This window comes from Thalassophryne amazonica, chromosome 1 (assembly GCF_902500255.1).
Source record: "Thalassophryne amazonica chromosome 1, fThaAma1.1, whole genome shotgun sequence".
In the NCBI taxonomy this organism is placed as follows: Eukaryota; Metazoa; Chordata; class Actinopteri; order Batrachoidiformes; family Batrachoididae; genus Thalassophryne; species Thalassophryne amazonica.
Window position 1 is genome coordinate 57,140,787 of NC_047103.1, and position 27,647 is coordinate 57,168,433.

At 40.2% G+C, this 27,647-nt stretch overlaps 1 protein-coding gene across 1 annotated transcript; it reads left to right on the top strand.

Moving 5' to 3' along the window:
• The first annotated feature begins 215 nt into the window (after positions 1-215).
• On the top strand, positions 216-26,928 carry fbxo15 (F-box protein 15). Its single transcript, XM_034159668.1, has 9 exons — positions 216-316; positions 1,535-1,639; positions 1,842-2,036; positions 13,924-14,121; positions 14,221-14,350; positions 14,441-14,523; positions 15,839-15,984; positions 22,215-22,339; positions 26,662-26,928. The coding sequence occupies exons 1-9, from the start codon at positions 216-218 to the stop codon at positions 26,926-26,928; spliced, it is 1,350 nt and encodes a 449-aa protein (XP_034015559.1).
• Positions 26,929-27,647: the final 719 nt, after the last annotated feature.

Consider the following 27,647-nt stretch of genomic DNA (forward strand, 5'->3'; position numbering starts at 1 on the left):
AATAAGGTCATTCAGAGGTTCTGTCACTTCATCTCTTAGCAATAGATAGATAGATAGATAGAGCCTAGAAATGATTAATGATTGTTCTGCATTATGGTATAAATGTTGACTGGTCTCTCAGACAACACTTTAGACTTATGACCTTAAAACACCTTGAAAATATAAATTATGTTGTATCTGTCTCATTGTAGCCTGGGTCAAGACCAGTGAAATCAATGCCAGTATCAAAGCCAGCTACTTTCAGCAGGTGGGCAGTGAGAATGTCCAGAAGAGCTGACAAATCATCTTCAGCATCCCCTCAGAGCTGTCTGGAAAGGTAACGTGTCAGATGGTGCTCATATTTTATCCATGTGGAACTCAACACCTCACTCAGACAATGTTCACAAACTGTGCCAAGTCAAGGCTTTATGGTTCTATAAGTGAAAGATTTATGGAGAGCATAGAAAAAGAAAATAAAACACAAAATAAATCAAGTCACACTTAAGACACTTTACTACGTGTTCAGGATGTGCAATCTGATTACAACAAATTCTGCTTTCTCTCACTTTTGAATGAAGGAACTAAAGGCACTGAGGAAACTGCGACAACAGCACTCATTTACCTTCCTCACTTTATAACAAATATAAAATCAGATAATATATTGCATCCTTAACCAAGTTCAGTTTTCACAGGGGGCAGACCTTTAAGCATTGTTTGTGAAGGTACACTGCTGTCAGTACATCAGTAACAGCCTTTTGCTTTTACACAAAAACACAGTTCAAACATTGCTCATACAGTCCAGTGTTAACAGAAAAAAGAACAACTCACTCAACGTATGTAAATCAGAGCACAGAATGCACAGAGTGAACAGTTCTTACCTTACAAGTAATAGTGCTGCTGCGACGTGTTAGTGTGGACATGTTGTTTGTAATCCTTCCATTAATTCAATCAATGCATGGTGGTTGGTGAATAATCTTCAGCTCAGCTACTGTGGATACAGGGGTCAGTGCATTTTGAGAGCCGCTCCCAATTCTAGATAAAATGAGGAGGGTAGCATCAGGAACAGCCCAGTCTCACACTTTGTTTTCCTGCTTCGGTCATACAATGAGTCACAACTATTTTTAACCCTACCCCTTCCCCAACCCCAACATCACTTCACATTTTGTAATATGTAACAAAATTAATTTGTGGCACCTTCATGAAAATGTGACACATTCCATGACAGTATCTTGAACCAATACTTTAATTCATTTTTCATGATGTCATCACAAATTTTAACCAAGTGTCGTTACGACAATCTTGACTGTGATTGGCGCATAAGAAAGGTTTATTTCACATTTACATTTTAAAAAATAATGAAATGAATAGTTATTTTGTTGAAAATCTGCAACCTGATGAGTTTGATGTGGATTGTTTTGCATTTTAAACTGTATGGTAAGAGCCCAACGACAGTACGTTTGTCTGGTAATGGAAACAAATGCACGCTTCAACAACAGGTAGCATGAAAACATCGGTGACACTTCCTTCCAGTGATGTGTAATTTCCTTCTGTGCAGACTGCCATCTGAGATCCTCATTAAGATACTGTCATACCTGGATGCTGGCGCTCTTTTCAGTATCAGCCACGTTAATAAACGCTTGTATCATCTTGCCAGTGATAAGTGAGTATGATTACAGGCTTGTTAATGCGACATAAACATTACGTTACACTGACAACAAGATAAAAAAACAAAAAAAGAAACAAGTCCAGTGTGAAAGAAAGGACAGTTTTTATGTATTTAGAGTATGAATTTAAAAACTACATGCATTTTTCTATGCACAGTACTGCTGTTACTCTAAGTACTGTCTTGCTTTTCACTGTAGTAATCTGTGGAAAGAAATATACAACACAGAGTTTGGGAGGCACAGGAAACTAAATCCCAAAGATCAGAGGGTGAGCTGCTGGAAGCTGAAGTACATGAGGACTGTGGCTCTATGTGACCTCAACAACTGGGACATGCATCTTCGACACATCAGCCGTTACACCGGGCTGCCTGCAGACACCGAGATGATCCTCAGGTAAGAGACACAACCCTTCTAACCAGTGGTGGAATGTAACGAAGTACAAATATTTCGTTACTATACTTAAGTACATTTTTTCCCATAACTGTACTGTACTTAAGTAGAATCAATACTGCATACTTTAGACTTTTATTCAGTTGCATTTTGCAACAGGTATTTGTACTTTCTACTTTGCTCCATCTCTACAGTACATTCCGTTAAACCCCGGTCACATGGCACTAATGAAGGACAACAAAGCCCAAACAAAACAAGAAATCAGGACTTTTGTTGGCTTTCGGAGGCATCGTTTAACCTTCATCCAGCTTCGTTCCTGTAGCTTTGTTTCATTCATTTTTCTCGCTATTGATTCGCAGGCTTCTCAGTGATGGGAAAGGTGCAGGATCTTTCCTCCACCTTTTCTTGATGATTTGTGATTTTTTTTTTTTACTTTTTATCCTTCGTCCAGCTATCATCATGTGGCCGGGCCCTTACGCAGTGTGAGACCATCCTGCTCTGAACCAGTCAAGTATGATCCTTCCAACAGCACCATTGGGTGATAGCGCCTATAGGCTAGTTCAAGCGGCAACAGCTTGCACTCGCTCATAGCAGACATGTCTGAAGCAACTGAATCAATGAACCACCCATGGCCCTATTTACAGTGGTGGGCACAGCTAACCAAAAAGTTAGCTTCGATAATATTTAATCCATTAACTGAAAAGTTATCTTTTATAAAGCTAAACTGATAAACCCCTAAAAAAAATTTAGCAGAAGTTACAGATAAAAGCTAAACTGATAACTTTCATTATTGATTTCAGTACACTAGCAGCTACTGACATAACAACGAGCCAGGGCTTCTGTGTCAGATTAGCTTTCTGTCAGCTGACCGAGGAGGAGGAATAATAAAGACAATTTCTCTTTATACCATACAGACTCAACAGTATATCACACAAGTCATCAACAGGCATACAGTTTTAACTTATGGTTAAAATTTTAACCAAACTAATTCTAGACAAGTTATTTAAATTAACGTCACGGCTGACGTTTTATAAAGTGAAAATATCAGCTATATGTTTTAGTTTTAAAATAATGCACTAATTTTGAAGGTTTTAGTGTTTGGACATACACACATGCTGCAGTGCATTATGGGTAAAGTTTCAGGACAGGAGAAATGCATTGAGACACTCTGATCAATCAATCAATCAACAGCTTTATTAATCCCACAAGGGGCAATTTCATTTGAGCAGTCTGTTAAAAAAATAATAATAATAATATATAACAACAGTAAAACTAATAAAAACAAATAAAACAGACTTAAGAAGTTAAAATGAATAGCAAGAATAAATAAATAAAATGTCAGGCTGGACTTTAAATGCTGCACATGGACAACAGCATTAAACTCTTTGTATATTGTGCCTAAAATGCTTGTGAATATATTCTCTGGGTTTATAGATGTTGTTATTGTGTTTGATTTATGTAAACATGCCATAAACCCAGGTTATGTGAGCTGTGATCGTTTCCTGTTCATGTAATTCTGGGGGAACGTGAAGTTTGCTCTTTAACACCCTGTTTATTGTCCTTTACAACACTGTTTGTCCTCTTTGTTCCAGAGTAATATATATAAGATGTCTGAAATTCGGTCTGCGTTTATTAAATTCCACGCAGATTAAACGTAGCAGATACGGATTATTTGGAATATTTGTTTTAGCAAGTTTTCAGGGTCTCTACTGCCATCTACTGGCCAGATCACAGATCACATAACCTGAGCTTCCTTCTGCTCTGAAGCGGTGTTTCACCAGAATTGGTGAAACACCGCTTCAGAGTAGATCAAATCCCACTGGTGTCACTTTACACCAGGAAGCAGTTCTGTTTGGCACCATGGAAACTCTTTCCCTATTTGTGCTTAATGCTGGAAAGTAAAACTTTCCAGATCTCCCCCGGCTGTGAAGACACTTTAAGGTTAGACACTGGAGGGCAGGTCAAGCTGCTCGCAATCACAAACAAAGCATGGTTTGTTTTTCATATTGCACTTAATGACACTTATTAAAGGTGAGAAAGGAGGCGTCTGTTTGCATGATGTGCTCAGGGGGATGCCGGCACACAGGAGAAAGCACCCTCACTGTCTCTGCCAGTTTCTGCTGTGATTTTATAACCTCTGATTAGAGACTGTGAAGTACAGTACTCAATTTTGAGTTGTGTGTCAGCTGCTGTGGTAGAGACAGGAAGTAGAAATAATTGTGTTCCTTGCAGAGCCTGTCAGAATTGTTGAAATAAATTACTTAGCTCCCACAAGCCCCCATCCGTACCAAACATGCACAGCACCCTTCTCCTCTTAATTCCCTGTGGGTGTTTGTATGTTAGAAACCCTCAGATGCATGCAGTTTATACCTTAGTACTAATCATTTCACAAGACATCAGACACACAGACAATGCAGTGATGTCCCTTTGGTCATGTGGGGCTTCCTTGGGCTGCTCTAAATTTTAGCTAGTTTCCCCTGCTTAATTGATATTGGATGGTCAGGCTGCTTCCATCACAGCTGGGGCATCCCTGAATCACAGTCCTGAATCACAGTTTCGACAGAACTGGATCAAGAGACTTATCACGGAAGCTGTGGATTCATTTCATTCTGTGCATATCATTTCATTATCAAGAACAGTTAACAGGAGTCACCGTGCAGCTGTCACAATAAAGGCAGAGACACTAAATCCACAGTTTGCATGACTTAAGGACTAAGGATGTACCATAAGAAACCCTCCAATTACTGTATTTGTCTTGATTTGACTTCAAATAAATGCTTGGAGTTTTGTTTTAGAACTGCCACATGGTGTCCCGATGTGGCTGAATATTAAATGTGCTGTTTCCCAATTTAAAAGGTTGAGGACCTGTTGATTTCAGCTTTGCAGGTCATGAATTATCTGCTGGGGAAGAGTTCTCCTTCTCCTCTTCATCCTCCTTTCACCATTCCTACATAACTGAAAGCCTGGAATCAGATGGTATAAACATGATGCAAAATGTCAAAAACAGTTTCTAATTGTGGTTGTTGGTTCAAAAACAGCAATGCTCAAGAAAATTTGCAGATGCCCTTATTTTCATGGGACTCACTCACATGAAGAGGTTTAGTGGAATAAGGAGTTGGGCAAACAGTTATGTAGATGTGGATTTGATTCATGGTCACATTACCTCTCTATGTCCTTGGACAAGACACTCTAGCTGTATTGTTTCAGTCCACCCAGGTGTAATTGGGTACCAGCCTTGGCTGGAGAAGTAACCCATGATGGACTGGTGTCCTGTCCACAGGGAGTTGTAGACTATCATGTTTGGAAAACAATACAGTGTGACATCACTTTTTTTAAGTAAAAAAAAAATCTCAAACACTCATAATGTTCTCCAATGCAATTATACTTAACTACTTTTATTTCCACTCAACATTGGGACATGGTTGGTTATCTAATTATTTTTTCTGCATATAATGCAGAAAGTCTGGCATCACAAACATTTCTATTTAACAACAGTAACTTAAAAAGCACAGGTGCATCTGTTGTTCTGTACAAACTCAAAATCTGTAACCTCGTCGAATGAATTTCGAACAAAGAAAACACAAAAAAGAAAAAAAATCCACAAGAGAAATATGTCAACCAAGAAACGGTGCTCGAAAAAGAGCACCTAGTTTCCCTCATTCACATGGAGGTGCATATAGTGTCACATATATAGCGTAAAAATACATCTCATTTGAGTCAATGTGATGCTCACACATCAGGCGACAATGCGCGTCAGCATATGGTAATGTGTGTTGACATCTCTGCAGTATTTTCACGCCATCAACACAATGCTACACCTGTGGCATGGAGGTTTCAAATATCATTGACAGTGAGTTCAGGATGTGTATGCAACAGTAGAAATTTGTTTCAACTGAAGTGAAACAAGTAAAAATGATTTTGAATCAACAGCCCAAAATTCACCTCAGATAAACTGTTAAGAGTTCCTCAGCACTGATTCCCTCCCTCATATTAGTACCCATCCTGGATATAATGGCAACATTCTGTGTAGTATTTGCAGATTTTACTTAAACCGCAGGATACTGAATGCATCTCATGAGCACAGTTCATTGCTACCACTATACCACATGGTGTCCTGCAGAGTGCGAACTCCCTATACAGCTAACGTAATGCTGCCGTGCCTACATGGGTATGGCAGCATACCCATGCCTACACCAGGACGGGCCTCAGAGTGAATGAGGCCTATCTATTACAGTTTGTGCCAACTGCTTACACCCAAAAAGCAAATGCTTAGACTAAAACTTCAAATCCAAAACTTCTTGTAACAGTAGCTAAAACACAATGTGACAATACCTTAAACACATTTTCTGCTTTGTACTTTGCTTGCAATTCTTCAACACAGTTGTTGCAGAACATTACACACAATTTCCTACATTAGACACTGAACTCAAAGATAAAATGCCTTTAATAAAAATGCAAAAGACATCTGGTAACTGGAAAAACTTATGCACACATCTGAAAACACTCACACAGAAAACTCACCACCAATCAGCCTGACATTTGGTACAACTAATAGAGCTCAGGTAAAAGATTTAGTTAAATTTGCAATCATGGAGGCCATAAGACCCAGAGAAAGAGGCAGAGGAAGACAAAAATAAACAGATATACATGGACAAGGACAAAGACAAAGAAGACCAAGAAGGAGAAATGTTTCAGATGAAATTCTAGCAACTTTGGTGGACCATGTGATGAACATACTGAGGGAAGCTGCACTCTAAAAAAGGTGCTGCCTCAATGAGAAAAATTGATGTAACAATTTGCATATATTTTTTCTTTTGTGATTTCAATTTAGTTATTTCATTTTAATGCCACAAGACTTCTCTAGTTACATAAGTTGAAATAACTTTACGTAGTGAAGTTATAGTAAAATAACTTAAGAAAATCTATGCAAATTCTTACATCACTTTTTGTCATTGAGACAGCGGTTCATTTTTTAGTGTGTGGACAAAGGGTCAACTCAAACCTCAGCCAGCACACAGTGGGTAGTACTGTCAAGTGCAATATCATTTTGATGTTACCGTGCCATGTATGTAAACTACAGTACTGTAAACACTTGTTTTCATTGTTTTGATTTGTGTTTTGAATGTGAACTGTGCAGCACTCTATCTTTTGTTAGGTATTTGTAAGAAATTTCTATTTCTTTATAAAAAAAAAAAAACAGGGAAATAACACTTTTGTTGCTAAATACTGTAGCTTTCAGCTCATTTCAGAAAAAAGTAAATAAAAATATACAGTTGTATGTAAAAGTTTGGGCACCCTGATGATTTCTGTGATTTTCCTTTATAAAGCATTCGTTGTTTGGATCAGCAGTTTCAGTTAAATATATCATTCGAGGTCTGTTAGAAAAGTAACGGACCTGTTTATTTTATGCAAAAAAATATATGGATTTGATTCATATGTTTTTACATCAACCAAGCTTGAACCTTCGTGCGCATGCGTGAGTTTTTTCACGCCTGTCGGTTGCGTCATTCACCTGTGGGCAGGCTTTGAGTGAGCACTGGTCCACCCCTCTCATCGTTTTTTCATTGCGAGGAAATGGCGGAATGATTTGGGCTTTGATCCATCAGAATTTTTTCAGAAACTGGTAGAGACAGGCAGCTGGAAACCATTCGGAAAATTCATTTGGCTTTCGGTGAAAATTTTTTGGGCTTCACAGAGATTAAGGAGTGTTACTACCGCTTTAAGGACGGCCCACAATGGCGCACGGCGCGCCGCGCTCCGAGCCACGATCGACAGGCAGAAATGACCATTTCATTTCTAAACAGATGGCTGTATGGCTCCGGGACCATCGTCTGAAATTTCTCTGGTTATCACAAGAGCTGGACATCAGCCATTTTCAAAATCTCTTGTTAAAAGTGAAATCTGCCGGAAAATGTCTGATGTCCAGCTCTTGTGATAACCAGAGAAATTGCACACGATGGTCCCGGAGCCATACAGCCATCCATTTAGAAATGAAATGGTCGTTTCTGCCTGTCGATCGCGGCTCGGAGCGCGGCACGCCGTGTGCCATTGTGGGCCATCCTTAGGGCCCTGTCCCACTGCCGTGTAGGAGGATTCGCGCATGAAATGAGGAGACAAAAGCTGAGCGTCCGCAACAAAGGTGGGCGGAAATGACAGATGTCCCGGGGTGGGTCAGCGACTACATGAGGAAGAAAAGCAGATATAACAGGGAACAGAAGTGGAGGCGCCCACATGAGGGGCACAGCGGCCGTGATGCACTCCCGTTCACTCTCGGCTCCCGAGTCCCGTTCACGCGCACGATTGTAAGCAATAACAATAATAATAAATTAAACTCTGCTGCCTGCTGTGGTACTGCTCCTCGCTCTTCCTCCCAAAACTCTGTCATAATTGTGTTTATAAACAAGTCACCATTTGTGTTGTTATACATCTGTGTAGTTAATTACTAAAATATTCTCCACAGACGAACTCGCTCTCGCACGTACGTAAAAAAAAACTCCTCTCCCCCTGCTGTGGTGCTGCCGCTCGCTCCAAAAACTCTCTCATAATTGTGAAATAAAGGACAAAAGAGACATAGGCCCTGTCCCACTGGCGTGGGCCCTGTCCCACTGGCGTTTAGGAGGATTTGTGGATGGAATGTGCACAAAAGTGGCCCACGTCCGCCAAACAACCGCACGCATGTCTGCAGCACGCATGTCCGCAGCAGGATTTTGAGCAGCTCAAAAATCCTGCTGCGGATGAGATCCGCATCACTGCCTGAACACATACTGAAGATATATGCAGGACATATACAACCAACGCGCCACATATCTCCTGTCATCCGCTGATATCCGCAACCAACGGGTTGGCGCAGCTTGGCGGCGGACCGGGACAGCGTGCAAAACAGATATGACGCGTGCCCAGCACGGCCACATCACGGTCACAAATGGTATGTCGCGCATGCAGACGTATGTCTCTTTTGTCCTTTATTTCACAATTGTGAGAGAGTTTTTGGAGTGAGCAGCAGCACCACAGCAGGGGGAGAGGAGTTTTTTTCTACGTGCGCGCGAGAGCGAGTTCGTCTGTGGAGAATATTTTATTAATTAACTACACAGATGTATAATAAAACAAATGGTGACTGGTTTATAAACACAATTATGACAGAGTTTTGGTGGGAAGAGCGAGGAGCAGTACCACAGCGGGCAGCTGAGGTTCTTTTTTTATTATTATTATTGCTTACATGCGCGCACGTGAACGGGACTCGGGAGCCGAGAGTGAACGGGAGTGCATCATGGCCGCTGTGCCCCTCATGTGGGCGCCTCCGCGGTCGCCTTCGCTTCTGTTCCCTGTTATATCCGCTTTTCCTCCTCATGTAGTTGCTGACCCACACCAGGACATCTGTCATTTCCGCCCACCTTTGTTGCGGACGCTCAGCTTTTGTCTCCTCATTTCATGCGCGAATCCTCCTTAACGGCAGTGGGACAGGGCCCTGATGCGGATCTCATCCGCAGCAGGATTTTTGAGCTGCTCAAACATCCTGGCTGCGGACATGCGTGCCTCTGCGGATGATCCCGGATGTGTTCAGATGGCGGCCAACTCATACAGAAATGTTACACGGTTATCGCGGTTGTTTGGCGGATGTGGGCTGCTTTTGTGCACATTCCATGCGCAAATCCCCCTAAACGGCAGTGGGACAAGGCCCTTAAAGCGGTAGTAACACTCCTTAATCTCTGTGAAGCCCAAAAAATTTTTACAGAAAGCCAAATGAATTTTCCGAATGGTTTCCAGCTGCCTGTCTCTAACAGTTTCTGAAAAAATTCTGATGGAGCAAAGCCCAAATCATTCCGCCATTTCCTCGCAATGAAAAAACGACGAGAGGGGTGGACCAGTGCTCACTCAAAGCCTGCCCACAGGCGAATGACGCAACCGACAGGCATGAAAAAACTCACGCATGCGCACGAAGGTTCAAGCTTGGCTGAAGTAAAAACATATGAATCAAATCCATATATTTTTTGCATAAAATAAAAAGGTCCGTTACTTTTCTAACAGACCTCGTATAGCAGACAAACACAGTAATATTTGAGAAGTGAAATTAAGTTTATAGGATTTACAGAAAGTGTGCAATAATTCTTTAAACAAAATTAGGCAGATGCATAAATTTGTGTACCCCAACAGAAAAAAATACATCAATATTTAGTAGATACTCCTTTTGCAGAAATAACAGCTTCTAAATGCTTCCAATGAGAGTCTGGATTCTGGTTGAAGGTATTTTGGCCCATTCTTCTTTACAAAACATCTCAGGTTTGTTGGTTTCCGAGCATGGACAGCCCGCTTAAAATCACACCACAGATTTTCAATAATATTCAGGTCTGGGGACTGAGATGGCCATTCCAGAACATTATACTTTTTCCTCTGCATGAATGTCTTAGGAGATTTTGAGCAGTTTAGGTTCGTTGTCTTGTTGAAAGATCCAGTCCCAACGCAACCTCACTTTGTCACTGATTCATGAATATTGTCCTCAAGAATCTGCTGATATTGACTGGAATCCATGTGACCCTCAACTTTAACAAGATTCCCAGTACTGGCACTGGCCACACAGCCCCACATCATGACAGAACCACTTCCAAATTTTACTGTTGGTAGCAAGTGTTTTTCTTGGAATGCTGTGTTCTTTTTCAGCCATGCATACCACCCCTTGTTGTGTCCAAATAACTCAATTTTAGTTTATCAGTTCACAACACCTTATTCCAAAATGAAGCTGGCTTGTCTAAATGTGCTTTAGCATACCTCAAGCGACTCTGTTTGTGGCGTGTACGCAGAAAAGGCTTCCTCTGCATTACAGCATCATACAGCATCTCTTTGTGCAAAGTGCGCTGTATAGTTGAATGATGCACAGAGACACTATCTGCAGCAAGATCATGTTGTAGGTCTTTGGAGCAGGTCTGGGGGTTGACTATGACTGTTCTCACCATCCTTCACTTCAGCTTATCTGAGATATTTCTTTTCCTGCCACTTTGGGCCTTAACTAGTACGGTGCCTCCGGTCTTCCATTTCCTCACTATGTTCCTCACAGTGGAAACTGACATCTGAAATCTCTGAGATAGCTTTTTGTATCCTTCCCCTAAACCATGATGCTGAATAATCTTTGTTTTCAGGTCATTTGAGAGTTGTTTAGAGGCTCCCATGTTGGCACTCATTAGAAGAGATGCAAAGAGGGGAAACATTTGCAAATGACCACCTTAAATACCCTTTCTCATGATTGGATTCACCTGTGTAAGGAGGTCAAGGGTCAGTGAGCTTACTAAACCAATTTTGTGTTCAAATAATTAGTGCTAAATGTATTTAAATCAATAAAATGACAAGGGTGCCCAAATTTATGCACCTGCCTAATTTTGTTCAAATAATTATTGCACACTTTCTGTAAATACTAGGAACTTCATTTCACTGCTCAAGTATCAGTGTGTTCGTGTGCTAGATGATATATTTAACTGAAATCTCTGATCCAGACAACCAATGATTTATAAAGGAAAATCAAGGAAATTATCAGGGGTGCCCACAGTTTTGCATACAACTGTACCGACTTCAGTGTTTTGTGTAAAACACATCAGTGTGCTGCTGTTGATTTGAAAGTGTTTCACAATGGTGCATGTGTGTATCATTTTGTTGCTAGAATGACATTTTTAGAAGAGATTGTTAGGTTTTGACTGTAGGGTTTCATTTTGACAGAGCTGTGAGGTGTTTTACACCAAGTGTTGTGTCTTATCTTGCTTGTGTGTAGGGTTTGGACAGTGAGCCAAATTTTGCAAAATGTCTGTAAGCAGTTGGCAAAAACTGTAATATTAGCAACAGGTTGATTGTCATTGGTGGTGTGCCACAGCAGCCTATACTCAGTGTTCTTGAAATGAAAGAATATTTCCAGCTGGCGGATATTAACCATTAATGCAGTTTTGTCTTGTAAATTCTGTTCCAAATATAGAATGTACCTTGTAACTAGAGTTGTCAATAAATACCTCTTAATCTATCGCTCTGACTACCTATCTATCTTATATTTATGTTAAAAATACCTAAACTGTTCTGAACAACTGACTGCAGAATTTCAAATTTGGCACTTCTCACTGAAATTCTGTTATTATAATCCCCAACTAGAGCACCACGCCCATAGAGTGCAAACCTCCGCCGACACTAGTTTCCAGTTTCACACATTTTTACCTTGGAAAAATGTTTTAAGGTCAAAGTCCTATTAGAAGTGACTTTTCGTAAGCTAAAATATAATACAAAATATAGGTCAAAAGAGCTTTTCAATGTTAATATCAAATATCCGCTATATATCAGCAGTACGGATCAGATGCGGATCAAACTTAGTCTATTCATTGAGAGTGCCAGCATGCACCTCATTTTCACAAATGAGAGTGATTGAGGCACTTTTGATTGAAATATAATGCAAAAATGGGCACCAAATGGGCTTTTCAATATTAAATTCAAATGTCCATAAAATCCACAATCCAGATCCGATCTGCATCAAACTTTGTCAGGTGACAGTGAGTGCCAGTCTACACCTCACTTTCAAATATGAGAGTGATTGGGGCATGGTTGATTAAGCTATAATGTAAAATATACATTAAAAAGGGTTTTCAATGATAAATTTAAATGGCCACAAAATCTGTAATCTGGATCAAATACAGATCAAACTTTGTCAGTTGAGTAAGGACAGCATCCTACATAACACTTTCAAATACAAAAGAAATTTGATCTTTTGTTAAGATCGATGTTAAAGATAGGGATTTTTTCCAAATTTCCAACATTTTTCCTGACTTTGCCCATTGACCTGTGACCTTGAAAGTTGAATCACTTCTTGTCTATTAAGATATGAATCTTCAGTAAAAATTTCATAATGATATATGAAAAATTGTGGACTCCAAACTGTTCACAAACAGACAAAAGCTGTTGTGTGGGCCGCTGAAGAGGAGGTACTGCTGGCCCACTACCACCAGAGGGCGCCCTGCTTGGAGTGCGGGCTCCAAGCACGAGAGGGCGCCAGACCCAGAGGAAGTGACAGCTGTCACTCATCCTCTGCACCAGCTGTCACTCGTTTATCATCACCACCATATAAGCCGGACTGCAACTCCACCTCCCCGCCGAGAAATCGACTACCAGTACTAAGGTAATTTCTCTGCTGAATTTAAACTGTGACTTACGTCTGATATGTTTGCAGCCGTTGTCCTGTGGTGCCCTTTCAACTGGGTTGGCGGTCAGTGAGAGAAGCGACGTCTTCGCCTCTCACTCCATCCAGATAAGTGGTTACAGGAGCTGCTAGTGTGTTCCTAGTTTGGAGGTGGAGGAGCTCCCTCCTAACTGTGTTTGGACTGCGAATTACTGAGTGTGCGGACTCACACTCACACATCATCTTTCTGCTTTCTGCCAGCAGTACCAGGGTCGACAGCCGAAGACAGAGGCCACCTGGGGACTCGGGACTTGGCGGCTCCGGTGTTCTTCAGGCCGTTGGTGGTGGAAGCCGTGTGGGACGCGGCTTCTCTCTCGTCGGGCGTCTTCTATCTTCGAGCCTGCCCACACGTCACCTGGTGTTTATTGACTGTGAAAATTAAGACACGTTTCGTTGTGTAATATCACAACATTAAATTGTTACCGTTTGGCTTACTCATTGTCCGTTCATTTGCGCCCCCTGTTGTGGGTCCGTGTTACGACACCTTCCCAACAAAAAGCAAAATCATAACCACCTCCAACTCTGTTGACAAACGTAATTAAGGACCAACAGACAAGTGGAGCTTATTGTCACTTTACTTTTCTCCTGCATACATGCACCACAGTGTTGCATTATATATTACAGTAATGTATACACGAACTTCATTGCAAAAACAGAATTATTGGTTGTCTTACTGATTTTATCTTATTAAAGAAATCTGCAAATCACCTGGGAGCTGACAGCAACTGACAAGTCAGGGCGTGAAGTTTCACATGAACAGAGCTGGTCCCAGTTCTTTGAGACCTCTGTTGTTCTGGGCTGGAACGGAGCCTGTATGCCTGACTCCCAGAGGATTTCCACTTTACAAGTCCACGGTGTCAAGAATATAAGCCCGATCAGCTCTGTTCACAGGTAACACGACAGCCAGCATCCATCACCATTCTTCATAAATAAAGAGCAGACATTCACGTGTCCTCTCACTAAAACCTTTTTGTTTTCTTGCTCTGTCAGAGTTGCTTGGAGGTCTCTCATGGTGAAGTTAGACATGACAACTGTCTCTAAAAATCCACAAATTATCGGTGAGGACAGCGTCGTTCAACTGGTGCTGCTACATCCTGGCATCATCACAGGAATCTGGAAGGTAATTCCTCGATAGGTGGCCACACACCTGCAGCAAAATGTACAACAAGAGAAAATTGTCAGGTGCCTGACAGCTTCTTTTTTTTCATAGGAGAGGCCCTCCATTGCATTTGTCATTGTTTGCCTCCACCTCCATCAGCTGGTAGAAAAAAGCATCTTGGGATCCTTTGTTAGGTAGGCTGCCCTTACACATCAATCCATTATCCATCCATCCATCCATCCCGATCTGTTTTTATACACCTGTTCAACAAGTTCATGTACTGCTGTCTATGAGACACAGGAGGTTCTACCACACACACACCGAGATGACAAATCCTATAAACAAGCAGTTAAATCAACAACAACACCAATAATAAATAAATATTCCTACTACACTGAAAAAAGAGAATGTTTGAACCAACTCAAAAAAGTCTTACAATTTGTAAAAACCCAAATTAATTGTTTGGACTTAAGTTTGAAAGTTAAATCAACTCTAACGTACAAACTTAAGTTCAAACAACTTAATTCATTCAGGTTTTTACAAATTGTAAGACTTTAAGTTGGTTCAAACATTCTCTTTTTTCAGTGTACTACTACTATCACTACTACTGCTACCACTACTACTACTACTACTACTACTACTAATTTCCGGCCTCCAAGATTACATTTACACCACTGCAGAAAATTTACCTTTCAAGGTATTTTCCTTTAAAAGGTATAAATGATGAGGACTGAAACACATGATGCTTTCAGCCCAGTCTCATGTTTTTTTGTTCATGCCCTCATCACAAAAAGCACACAATATTGGTAACACATTTTTATTTATAATCCTCCCCTTCTCCTACCTCGTACCATAACCACAGTGTAAGTGTCTACCCTCCCTTAACCCTAACCATTCCCCCTGTCATCCCACATTTGCACCCCCATTATGAAAAAGCCCCATGTTTGTGCCCCCTGTCACAAACCCATACATGAATGTACTTTTCAGAATTCCATCACAAACTGCCATGAGACTGGGTTGGATGCTTTATAGAGTGTGAATTGAAGTGCCAGTATCTCTGCCTAGATGCCAGGATCACAAAGGATGATGTGAATCAAGTTAACACATTTATTCTTTAACATGCAGCCTTATATTTCACAGCCAAACTTAAACTAAAAATCAACTGGGGAATTTGCACTGACTGTCTTTTGTTTGGATTTAATGTTGCTTTGGTTATAACACTTGGTTGACAGTCAAAGTAACACTTGCATTTTAATTTCTCAGCATCAAGCAACAACTTTGTGCAATTTCTGAAAAAATAAATCCAAGAATATGAGCTGCGCTGGTGCAGTTGTGTTCTTGAAGGGAACAGGTGAATACTCTTCTGATTGTGATAATAGCCCCCTCTCCTGTTTTGTAGTGAGAATACATGATTCCATAATATTAACAACTGCAACCTCCAAAAGATATGAAGCTATTAAAGAAATAATTAATCTTCTGTTTTGCCTGTTTAATTGTGTCATTTTCCAGCCCCTATGTGAACCCAGAGGTCAAAGCTCCTTTTGATGACCTAGACCCAGGATATGGTCTCCATGGCTACCAACTGCACATTGTTCTCCACAACACTGTGCGAAACATCATGACAGATTCATATTCCCAACTCTGCTGTCGGAGAAGTAAGCTATTTTTACTCTAAAAGTTGATCCTGTCCATACTTGAGGTATCTGTGGGTCATCAAAAACTAAATGTGCACTCAGTAGAATAGAATAGAATATAACAGAATAGAATAGAATAGAGCCTTTATTGTCATTGCACATACATGCAACAAAATTTGTCCATCCTAATTACAGTTAGATACAATCCAACCATGAGGAGCAGCAGGCAGCCACAGACCAGTGACCAAGAGAAAGGAGCACACCTTAAATAAGCGTGTTTTTGATTGGGGGGGGTACCCAAAGGACACCCTCACAGACATGGGGAGAACATGCAAACTCCACACAGAAAGGGGGGAAACGATCCCGTGACCTTCTTGCTGTGAGACACCACCAGTGCTAAGCACTAAGCCACCATGCAGCCCACTAAAGAGACTATCCACTAATCATTTTAGTGACTATAACGCCACCCTCTGGTGATTGCATCTATGTGCAAATATGTCATACAGGCAATGAGTCACATGCATATTTGGCTTTTTATTTTTTATTTTATTTAATGTTTTTATTACAAAACTGAATTGATTAGCTTTGAAATAAAGGATCTCTTTTGTAACGTATGTCAACAGGGTGTTCAGCGAATTGGTCAAGTGGGGCTTTTTTATTTACCACACCCACAGTTACCCCGCTGATCCCATCTGTTTAGAAAGACTGCTTCTTTCATATTTCTTTAATATTTCCAGTTCAGGGTAGTTCAGTTTATTATTAATATGGATATGTCACAGGCATGAATGAGCGAAGCTCGTCAGCATCTCACCATGTCATTTAGGTCCTTCAGACTTTGAGTAAATGCTTCAGGGGAGCATTAGCATGGCAAAAACCACCTTTTTAAGCATTTTTCTTTATTTGGCTCTCACATGCCTGGAAAAGCTCCTCGCCATCTAACCATGTCCTATAGGTCCTTCAGACTTTTTTCAGTAGCATGGTTCTTGGTAGCGTGAGCAAGATTAAAACCTTTCAGCTTCTGGGGGGGGCTCCACTGCCCATACTCCCCACCTTTTAAAGCATTTTTTCTTTTTTTGCTTTTTTTTTGTTTTGCTTTTCAGCTGACCATATTTCAATATTGTCATATAAATTGTCATGTAAATGTCACTTATATACAGTAGTGTTCAGAATAATAGTAGTGCTGTGTGACTAAAAAGATTAATCCAGGTTTTGAGTATATTTCTTATTGTTACATGGGAAACAAGGTACCAGTAGATTCAGTAGATTCTCACAAATCCAACAAGACCAAGCATTCATGATATGCACACTCTTAAGGCTATGAAATTGGGCTATTAGTAAAAAAAAAAAAAGTAGAAAAGGGGGTGTTCACAATAATAGTAGCATCTGCTGTTGACGCTACAAACTCAAAACTATTATGTTCAAACTGCTTTTGTAGCAATCCTGTGAATCACTAAACTAGTATTTAGTTGTATAACCACAGTTTTTCATGATTTCTTCACATCTGAGAGGCATTAATTTTGTTGGTTTGGAACCAAGATTTTGCTCGTTTACTAGTGTGCTTGGGGTCATTGTCTTGTTGAAACACCCATTTCAAGGGCATGTCCTCTTCAGCATGAGGCAACATGACCTCTTCAAGTATTTTGACATATCCAAACTGATCCATGATACCTAGTATGCGATATACAAATATAGGCCCAAAACCATAGTAGGAAAAACATGCCCATATCATGATGCTTGCACCACCATGCTTCACTGTCTTCACTGTGAACTGTGGCTTGAATTCAGAGTTTGGAGGTCGTCTCACAAAGTGTCTGCGGCCCTTGGACCCAAAAAGAACAATTTTACTCTCATCAGTCCACAAAATATTCCTCCATTTCCCTTTAGGCCAGTTGATGTGTTCTTTGGCAAATTGTAACCTCTACTGCACATGTCTTTTATTTAACAGAGGGACTTTGCGGGGGATTCTTGCAAATAAATTAGCTTCACACAGGTGTCTTCTAACTGTCACAGCACTTACTGGTAACTCCAGACTGTCTTTGATCATCCTGGAGCTGATCAATGGGTGAGCCTTTGCCATTCTGGTTATTCTTCTATCCATTTTGATGGTTGTTTTCCGTTTTCTTCCACGCGTCTCTGTTTTTTTTTGTCCATTTTAAAGCATTTGAAATCATTGTAGATGAACAGCCTATAATTTTTTGCACCTGCGTATAAGTTTTCCCCTCTCCAATCAACTTTTTATTCAAACTACGCTGTTCTCTGAACAATGTCTTGAATGTCCCATTTTCCTCAGGCTTTCAAAGAGAAAAGCATGTTCAACAAGTGCTGGTTTCATCCTTAAATAGGGGTCACCTGATTCACACCTGTTTGTTCCACAAAATTGATGAACTCACTGACTGAATGCCACACTACTATTATTGTGAACACCCCCTTTTCTACTTTTTTTTTTTTACTAATAGCCCAATTTCATAGTCTTAAGAGTGTGCATATCATGAATGCTTGGTCTTGTTGGATTTGTGAGAATCTACTGAATCTACTGGTACCTTGTTTCCCATGTAACAATAAGAAATATACTCAAAACCTGGATTAATCTTTTTAGTCACATAGCACTACTATTATTCTGAAAACTACTGTACATGCTGTCCATATTATTGAGCCGCTTAGGTGGGTAGGGAGAGTTCCCATGGGATAAAAAGCTTTTCAACCTACCATCCCTGGTTCTCAAGACCAGGCACCTAAGTGGCTCTACTCTCTTTTTTTTTAAGATATTTGGGTGTACCTTAGTAAACACTAGTAGAGTTCCACCTTAATTTGGAATGTATAATAGAAGATATACCTTACTGAATTTTCATATCAATATGATATACAATATGACTATGATTTGACACAAAGTGCAGCATCATAAAGTTAGAATACTGTGCCCTACAAAAGTACTGGAACACTTGGAATTGCACACATTTTAATTTGTTTATGCCATTTTAAATACAAGAAATACAAAAAAAATGAAGAATAAAAAGTTATAAAATTATCTTCCTCAAACTCAAACTGAAAGCAAATCTCTAAAATTTGATAAAACCTGTAAATAATAATCAGTTTTATTGCCAGTTTTCTTCAGACAAGTCAGGGGATGGAAACATGAACATTTCCAAGTCACTGAATATGTCTTGGACTTTATTTACATCAATTATTAAGAAATACAAAAGTTTCTTTCACCAAAACATCAAATCTAGGCTTTCATCTCAAATGTACATTCTCTTAAACTGTAGCTGAGCTTTCAGGTCTTCTTTTTAAGAAAATCCTCCTCTACACCACTTCATCAGGAAGCTGGATTTTATATTTTTAATTAATTTATATCAAGTTGTAGAGATTTGCTTTCAGTTTGAGTTAAGGAAGATAATTTTAGAAAAAAATGTATTTGAAATGAAATAAACAAATTAAAATATGTGAAATACCAAGGTCATTTTCAGTTTGTACAGGGGTCAAAAGTTAAAATTGCTCCATTATTTTTTTCCAGCTGTATTTGTGCTGAATTTGATGTTTGTATCACCATTTGAAGGATTGTTTCAGTTATCTGCTGCACTAATGAGCCAACAGAGCATGAACCAGCTGTGAGCTTAAACACATGAATATAAGTCAACCTGAATTAAAGGAGAAATGCTGCTTTTAACAACCTGGACCTCATTTCTGGCATAAAATACGGTCGTTTACTCACCAATGTAAGTTTGGTGTCATTAGAAGTCCATAGTTCAAACGACGTGTTCAGTTCAAATCTGAAGCAAACATTTTTCTTCTTCTACTAAGGTGGATTAGAACTTTTTGTGGTACACAGCACAAACTACTGGACAGGAGGAACCTAGCAGTCAGTGTGACTCACTATTTCAAAATGCAGGTCTTTCAACCAGACGTGTGGTGCCGTGACATGTCAATCATCTGTGTCCAATCAGATTTCAGGGGAGTCCAGTGAAACCCCGGCCTCTCACTCCACCCATGCCAGGAAGTGTTCAACATTGGACATTTCCTGTTTCACTGTAACTGAGAATTCGGCACTTCCTGTTTAAGTGTGAGCTTGCCACTGAGTTCCCATGAGATTCCATGTGATCTCGTCTGTCAATCCAGGAAGTGTTTGACATTTAAACATTTCCTGTTTTACTGTGGACTTGAATTTTGGCACTTCCTATTTAGGACGCCCTGTACCACGAGTGAGCTTCATGCCGCTGCACGACACTTCGCTCATATTATTACCTTCACCAAGGAGGTTATGTTTTCCACGGCGTTTGTCTGTTAACAGGATAACTCAAAAATCTTTGAACGCATTTGAACCAAATTTGGTGGAATGATGGGAAATATGTCCAGGATCAATCGATTAAAATTTGGTGATGATCTGGATTAAACTCTGGAATATAGCATAATGTTTTAGTTTGTCCTTTTGTGAATCCACATCCTTCATTATTGATATGTGGTGTGGTGGAGGAATGCGCTCTACCGAGTGCCCTTCTAGTTATTATTATTATTATTATTGATCTCTGATTAGTTTAACCATTACGCCTTTTTGTTTTTGTTTTTTTTTTTTGTTGTTTTTCTCGCAGAAAAGTGCTGAGTGCGTGTCCACAAACACTTTCTTCCCAACGATTTCAACATTTTCATTGTGTGTGAAAAAAAAATGCTCCTCATGACCTGGTCCTGTGACAAGAATAAACAGCTAGAGACTAGCTTATGAACTCTTTCAGGAAGCCATAATTCTTTGTACGCACAGAATGGTTTCTTTTTTCAGCCTGCATTCACTTAGCTCTGAACTGATGCGTGAAAATCAGTCTCTTAAAACTTTCTGAAGCAACACAGGTGTTAAGTCATTATAAGAAGTTAAGTTGGACTCAATTAACTTCATAGAGATCATTCAAAGTTCATTGACATCCAAAAATCTGCTTTAATTTCTGTTTTTTCAAGTACTGGACTTTCAACACTTTCATGCTTAAGCAATGGTAATTTTAATATTAACTCTAATTAGCACAGCTGTCAACCTGTGCTAATTCAGAGTGTCGGCTCCCCCCGCAACACATGTGCCATGCGTGTGAATCATGCGTGTGTTGTGCCACCACCACCACCACCCCCCACAGATGGTGGGGGAGTGGAATCACTAAATAGCAGTTAAAATAACAAAAAAGAAATGATCACATAACACAAAGTGACACGTTGGTGTGTGCCGTGAACTGACAGGGGGTGTTGCCACCGACAGCCGCAGCTGTTGAGTTCTCTGGTTCTGGACGTCCCAGCTGGGGAACATGAACTTACAACTGTCCACTGTGACACTTGTGTCTGCTTGCTGTCCTCACATGGACATACATAAAAACATATATCACTGTTGCAACAAGCTGCAGCAAGCAAGCGCACGGCAAGCACATTGACAGGCCCTGCTCCATTCATGTCATTTCATGACTGTATGTGTCATCTACAGAGGAACAGATAATTCATACTTGTATTGTTTGCTTGATAAGAGGGATTTAGTAAAATGCAGTGTTGTTTTTATGGTGTGTGGTTTAATTTTTTTTATTTACATCTATTTCCTTGTTGATTTCAGGCATTTTTCTGCAACTTTCATAGGACAGTGATTGTAGCATAGTGGTAAAGTTTGCAGGTTCGAATTCCATGGGTGGCATGTATTTTTTTTTTTCATGCAGCCGTGCAATGTGGTTACACATGCGCCAGCTGCTTGCACTGTGTTCCTGCTGCAACGGTAATGTGCAGGGGGATCGCTCACGCTTGCCCGACCACATGTCCCTCCCAACGTCGGCTCAATGTTTCCATGGTTTGCTCATACGAGCTGTTTTGTCATGATTCACCCTGATTTGTACTTATTCGTACCATATGTGAAGGGGCCCTAAAACATATTCACCCAGAGTAAAGAAACAAGTGTCTGTTCAATCTGCTATCAGATGATTTTTTTGCCTCTGTTGTGATGGAGTTTGAGTAACAAATCAACAAAAATCATCGTCTCCACTTGTTTGCATGAACAGGTGCTGCAGTGTAGTCACAGTGCCTTTCTGAAATGTTGAGGGATTTTCAAATTAAAGCGCTCTGAACTGACACACAGAAAAAGTGGTCCATTGTGGCAGTGGCCTGTGGCATTCTCATTTAAAGAAATTGAAAAAATAAACTGGTGCACAGAAAAAAAAAAAAAATCTATGGACGTGGGGCCTAAACTGTGAGATAACATTCTGTTATGAACTTTGTTGCTGTGTGGTGTTGTCGTTCACCAGCTGAAGTCCACGATGGAATTATTGAGCTGATTGCCGTGAGCAGGACAGACTTGTCAAAGCACACAGCTCTGTCAGGAAACATCATTCTGCCTTGGAGGTGTGAAGTTCTGAGCGGTACAGTTGAGGTAATACAAACACACTGCTGTTACATTTTTTAAATGAAATGTCAGCAGAAGAAATAGATGCAAGACAACATATAAAATTTTACATTGACTGATGAAGGTTTTCAGTTATGTATAGAAATCTAGCTGTTTGCTCTACAGCTGGGTTTATTGTTGGCTTTAAAGGTATTTGCCATTTATCCAAGTGATCTATTCAGTTTTTCAAAATATGATATTTTATCCACAATACAGTGCATCCGGAAAGTATTCACAGTGCTTCATTTTTTCCACATTTTATTATGTTCCAGCCTTATTCCAAAATGGATGAAATTCATGTTTTTGTCTCCTCACAATTCTACATACAGTATGCCATAATGACAATGTGAAAAAAAGTTTTGAGATTTTTACAAATGTATTAAAAATAAATAATAATAATAATAATAATAAATTAAGAAATCACATGTACATAAGTATTCACAGCCTTTGCCATGAAGCTCAAAATTGAGCTCAGGTCCATCCTGTTTCCACTGATCACCCTTGAGATGTTTCTACAGCTTAACTGGAGTCCACCCGGGGTAAATTCAGTTGATTGGCATGTTTTGGAAAGACACACACCTGTCTACATATAAGGTCCCACAGTTGACAGTGCATTTCAGAGCACAAACCAAGTATGAAGTCAAAAGAATTGTCTGTAGACCTCTGAGACAGGATTGTCTCAAGGCACAAATCTGGGGAAGGATACAGAAACATTGCTGCTGCTTTGAAGGTCCCAATGGACACAGTGGCCTCCATCATCTGTAAATGGAAGCCGTTCAGATCCACCAGGACTCTTCTGAGAGACAGGTGACCAAGAACCTAATAGTCACTCTGTCAGAGCTCCAGCATTCCTCTGTGGAGAGAGGAGAACTTTCCAGAAGGACAACCATCTCTGCAGCAATCCACCAATCAGTCCTGTGTGGTAGAGTGGCCAGATCGAAGCCACTCTAAAGCCCACCTAAAGTTTGCCAAAAGGCACCTGAAGGACTCTAAGACCATGAGAAACAACATTCTCTGATCTGATGAAACAAAGATTGAACTCTTTGGCGTGAATGCCAGACGTCATGGTTGGAGGAAACCAGGTACTGTCCCTACAGAGAAGCATGGTGGTGTCAGCATCATGCTGTGGGGATGTTTTCAGTGGCAGGAACTGGGAGACTAGTCAGGATTGAGGGAAAGATGAATGCAGGAATGTACAGAGACATCCTGGATGAAAACCTGCTCCAGAGTGCTCTTGACCTCAGACTGGGGTGCAGGTTCATCTTTCAGCAGGACAATGACCCTAAGCACACAGTCAAGATATCGAAGAAGTGTCTTCAGGACAACTCTGTGAATGTCCTTGAGTGGCCCAGCCAGAGCCCAGACCTGAATCCGATTGAACGTCTCTGAAGAGATCTGAAAATGGCTGTGCACCGACACTTCCCATCCAACCTGATGGAGCTTGAGAGGTGCTGCAAAGAGGAATGGGCAAAACTCCCCAAAAATAGGTGCACCAAGCTTGTAGCATCATATTCAAGAAGATTTGGAGTTGACAAAGGTGCATCAACAAAGTATTGAGCAAAGGGTGTGAATACTTATATACATGTGATTTCTTTTTTATTATTATTTTGAAAAAATGCAAAAATTTAAAAAGTAACTTTTTTCATGTTGTCATTATGGGGTGTTGTGAGTAGAATTTTCCGAGCAAAGGGAATTTAGTCCAATGTACAATAAGGCTGTAACATTAAAAAAATGTGGAAAAAGTGAAGTGCTGTGAATACTTTTTGTACGCACAGTATGCACCCCCAGACAGACAAGGGCTGTATTGTAAATTACAGTCAATCAGTTCAACAAAGAACGAAAATCAAATGGACTACCACCACTGAAAAAAGTCAAACTTTCAATCAACTTCAAAAAAGTATTTTCTGACAATAATTTAATTTTTGTTATATTTATTATTTCATGAAACCTTAAATTTTAGATTTCTTTTGACAGCACCTAGTACATTTATGTGTGACAAATTAGTTTTATTTGTTTTATTATTTATTTATTTTATGGTGTGTCTATGGTGCTTTTCATCTAATTCAGATACCCAAAGTGCCTTACCTTTCATTTATTCTATCTGCATGTGCGTCACGGTGGCAGTGGTCTAAGCACCTCGAGCAAGTACTGTAACTTCTCCTGGGGGATCCCTCAAACCAGCTGGGAAATATAATCCCTCCAGTGTATCCTGGGTCTTCTCCAGAGCCTCCTCCCAGTTGGACATGCCAGGAATACCTCACTAGGGAGATGGCGAGGCTGCATCCTCATCAGATGCTTTTTTTTTCCAATGCGAAGTATCACCAGCTATACTCTTGAGTTTCTCCCAGATATCTGAGCCTCTCCCCCTGTCCAAGAGTGTAAGCCCAGATATAAAACAAAGGAATCTCTTTTCTGCTGCTAGTATCCTTGATGTTGTGCTTTCGGTCATCACCAGTTTTAAAATTTTGCCTCCTATTCACACCCGTGTCAGGGTGCCTCCATACAAGGTGACCAACTGCACAGAGAAAGCAACTTGGAGACTTAGAATGTTTCCTGTGAGCTTTGTGACTTTCTGATGTGGACAGGGCATTGAAGCTCTGATCCTCTGGTCACCAGCCCACCAATCTAACCTCCTGGTCACTACCACCTGCTCACAAAATCTCAACAGTTTGCCAGGTGAGGTCCATATATGAACTCATAATTCAGAGACCATTTCTGAACTGATGCTGTGCAGTCCAGTGCCACTCACAATTTTTTCAGGTGATACACCTTACAGTGGAGTATGTCAAACACCTTGTTATCGCAACGGTTCATCTGGTGTGCTAGAACCTGAGCACTGCTGGTCTACATTATAACAGTTTCTCATGAGAGATATTAAAGAATAGTTTTCTCCAGAGGACCATTGGGCTGATCTCCCTGAAAGTTGTGTGAAGGATCCTTAATCTTCTTTGGCAGTGATGAAACAACCACATTCTAGCACATTGTGAGTGGCAGAGCCCCCATTGCTTGAAGACTTTTTTAACATATATGGCTTCTCTTACATCCCTTTAAAGCAATCTATCCACTGTTTCCAGTATGTGCACCTTGCTAATCTCAAAACAGTGTCTTCTGACTTATAGATGATAGTAAACTGCAGACTCCTAACCTGAGGTGCATGACCCCCTTGTGCTGGGTCAAAACATTGTGCTGTGGTTGTTTAGATTATCCACAATAGAAGTCTGGGCAATTCTCACTGCATCAAACAGCATACACAGTCTGTTGTGTTTTCAATGGATTCTTTCAAACTTCTTGCACACACATATGAAGTAATAAAAACCTTCCTTTTGTCTTACACTTATTCAACTGTTCTTGCACTGCCAAGTGAATTTGGACAACCACGTGTATTCCAAACCTTCTTTAGATGAACACCTTTGCCCTGGATTTCAAAATTAACAGAACCATTTCAGGAAGGCCTTCCTGCGTCGACCGGCCAACCACTTTTTGCTTAATGATGACGTTATCAGCAAGCGACAGGCAGCCAGTCTGCTCCGTGGCTAGAAACACACAACTAATGGACTAAAATGTTTGATTTTAGGGTTTACAAATGTTTTTGACCGTTAAACTTTACCAGCAAAGAAAATGTTATCGGACTGAAAGTTATCGGAACTAAATTTATCGGAAGATAATTGGTCCGATGATGGTTTTAAAACCTATCTGAAAAGGTAATCCGATAGCAAAAACATTAGCTTAGATAATTATCTGCTATCGGATTAGCTGAACTGTGCCACCACTGGTTGCACCTTGGTCAAAATCTTCATACATAGCAGTGGATGCTCCTGGTAATATCTCACCTGTCATAGCAGTCACTCTATTTTTCTGTATTTTGTCTCTTCTACCTTGTGAGTCAGCACAATATTGAAATGTTCCTTTTGCCCAAGAAGAGATGAACAATATAAGGCGATAAAGCAATATAGATTGTGATAGTACCGGCAAGAAATTAAAACTACTTTCACCCCTGGATACAAGTCTGTCACAGGTTACATCCCAGCCAAGGCGGTACCCAATTACAGCTGGGTTGACTGGGACAATGCGGATAAAGTGTCTTGTCCAAGCACACAGACAGGTAGCACATCCAGGAACTGAATCCATGTCTAAGTATTTGTAGTCCAACCCCTCATGCCACTGAGCTACCTACTCTGCACTGACAATATCTCTGTGCCCTATATAAATGCAACAGTTATAGACCACACAGGAAAAAAATTCTGACAACTGTTTGCTATTTCTTTTCATCCCTCAAACCCCCAACCTCTATTTTCATATTTTCATGTCAGAATTGCTGCATCATCAGTGGCACTCTGCTCGACGAGTTCCATAATCCCTTCTGGTGTTTCACTGCTCCTGTTTCGATGAAGCTGATGGAAAAACCTGTTTCCTATGACTATGACGGGGATCATTTCCTGATCCACTATCAAGACTCACATGGCCAGGTGAAGATGGCAATCGTGTGGTTGAAGGAGCAGAAGCAGTTTTACCTTGTGAGCCTTGTCGTCTACTTGTCCATACACAAAGTCAACGTGCATTTCGGCAGAAATTACTGAACCTGCAGGATTCACGCCTTTTTCCACCTGCAAACAAATATTTTCAATCATTATGTCACTTTCTTTCTTTTTTTTTGACAAATCAATTACATAATATAACCACTTTTTAATACAAATAGGTCCAAAAATAAAGTTTTTGCTATTTCAACATATTACATAAAAAAGGGTGTTAACTTGAGGTAATTGCATCCACACGTGCACTGCAATTTCAAAGGATCAAAAGTTATTAGATGCTAAGCTGCTAGGCTGTATTACAGCTACTATGTGTTATTTTCTCCTTATTTTAATAAAAATTGAGTTGATAAAAAAACTCCAGTTTTTACAAGGGTTATATATTTGTTGGAATTCATTTTAATGAATCATAAAGAAATTAAAAGTAAGTAAGCCTGCACCCGTGACAACTATGAAAGAGTGAGGAACTGTTAGAGAGATTAGAAATCTTGGCTAAGGTCTGCCACATGCCTTTTTGCAAAACAGCTTACATTTCATGTATTTTCCTTTGAAACAATGACATTCTCTGTTACTGAGCCTGTGAATGGTGAAACAATACACACCATTTTTTTTATATTCAGTATTTGCATTCAGCTTGGAAGTACTATAACAGCTGAAAACAAACAAACAACAACAAAAAAATCAGTGTCCAAGCATTGTTGGATCTTACTCCCACTTATTCATATGATGTCTGCAACTTGTGTGTGGGTACCACCAGGTTCATATTA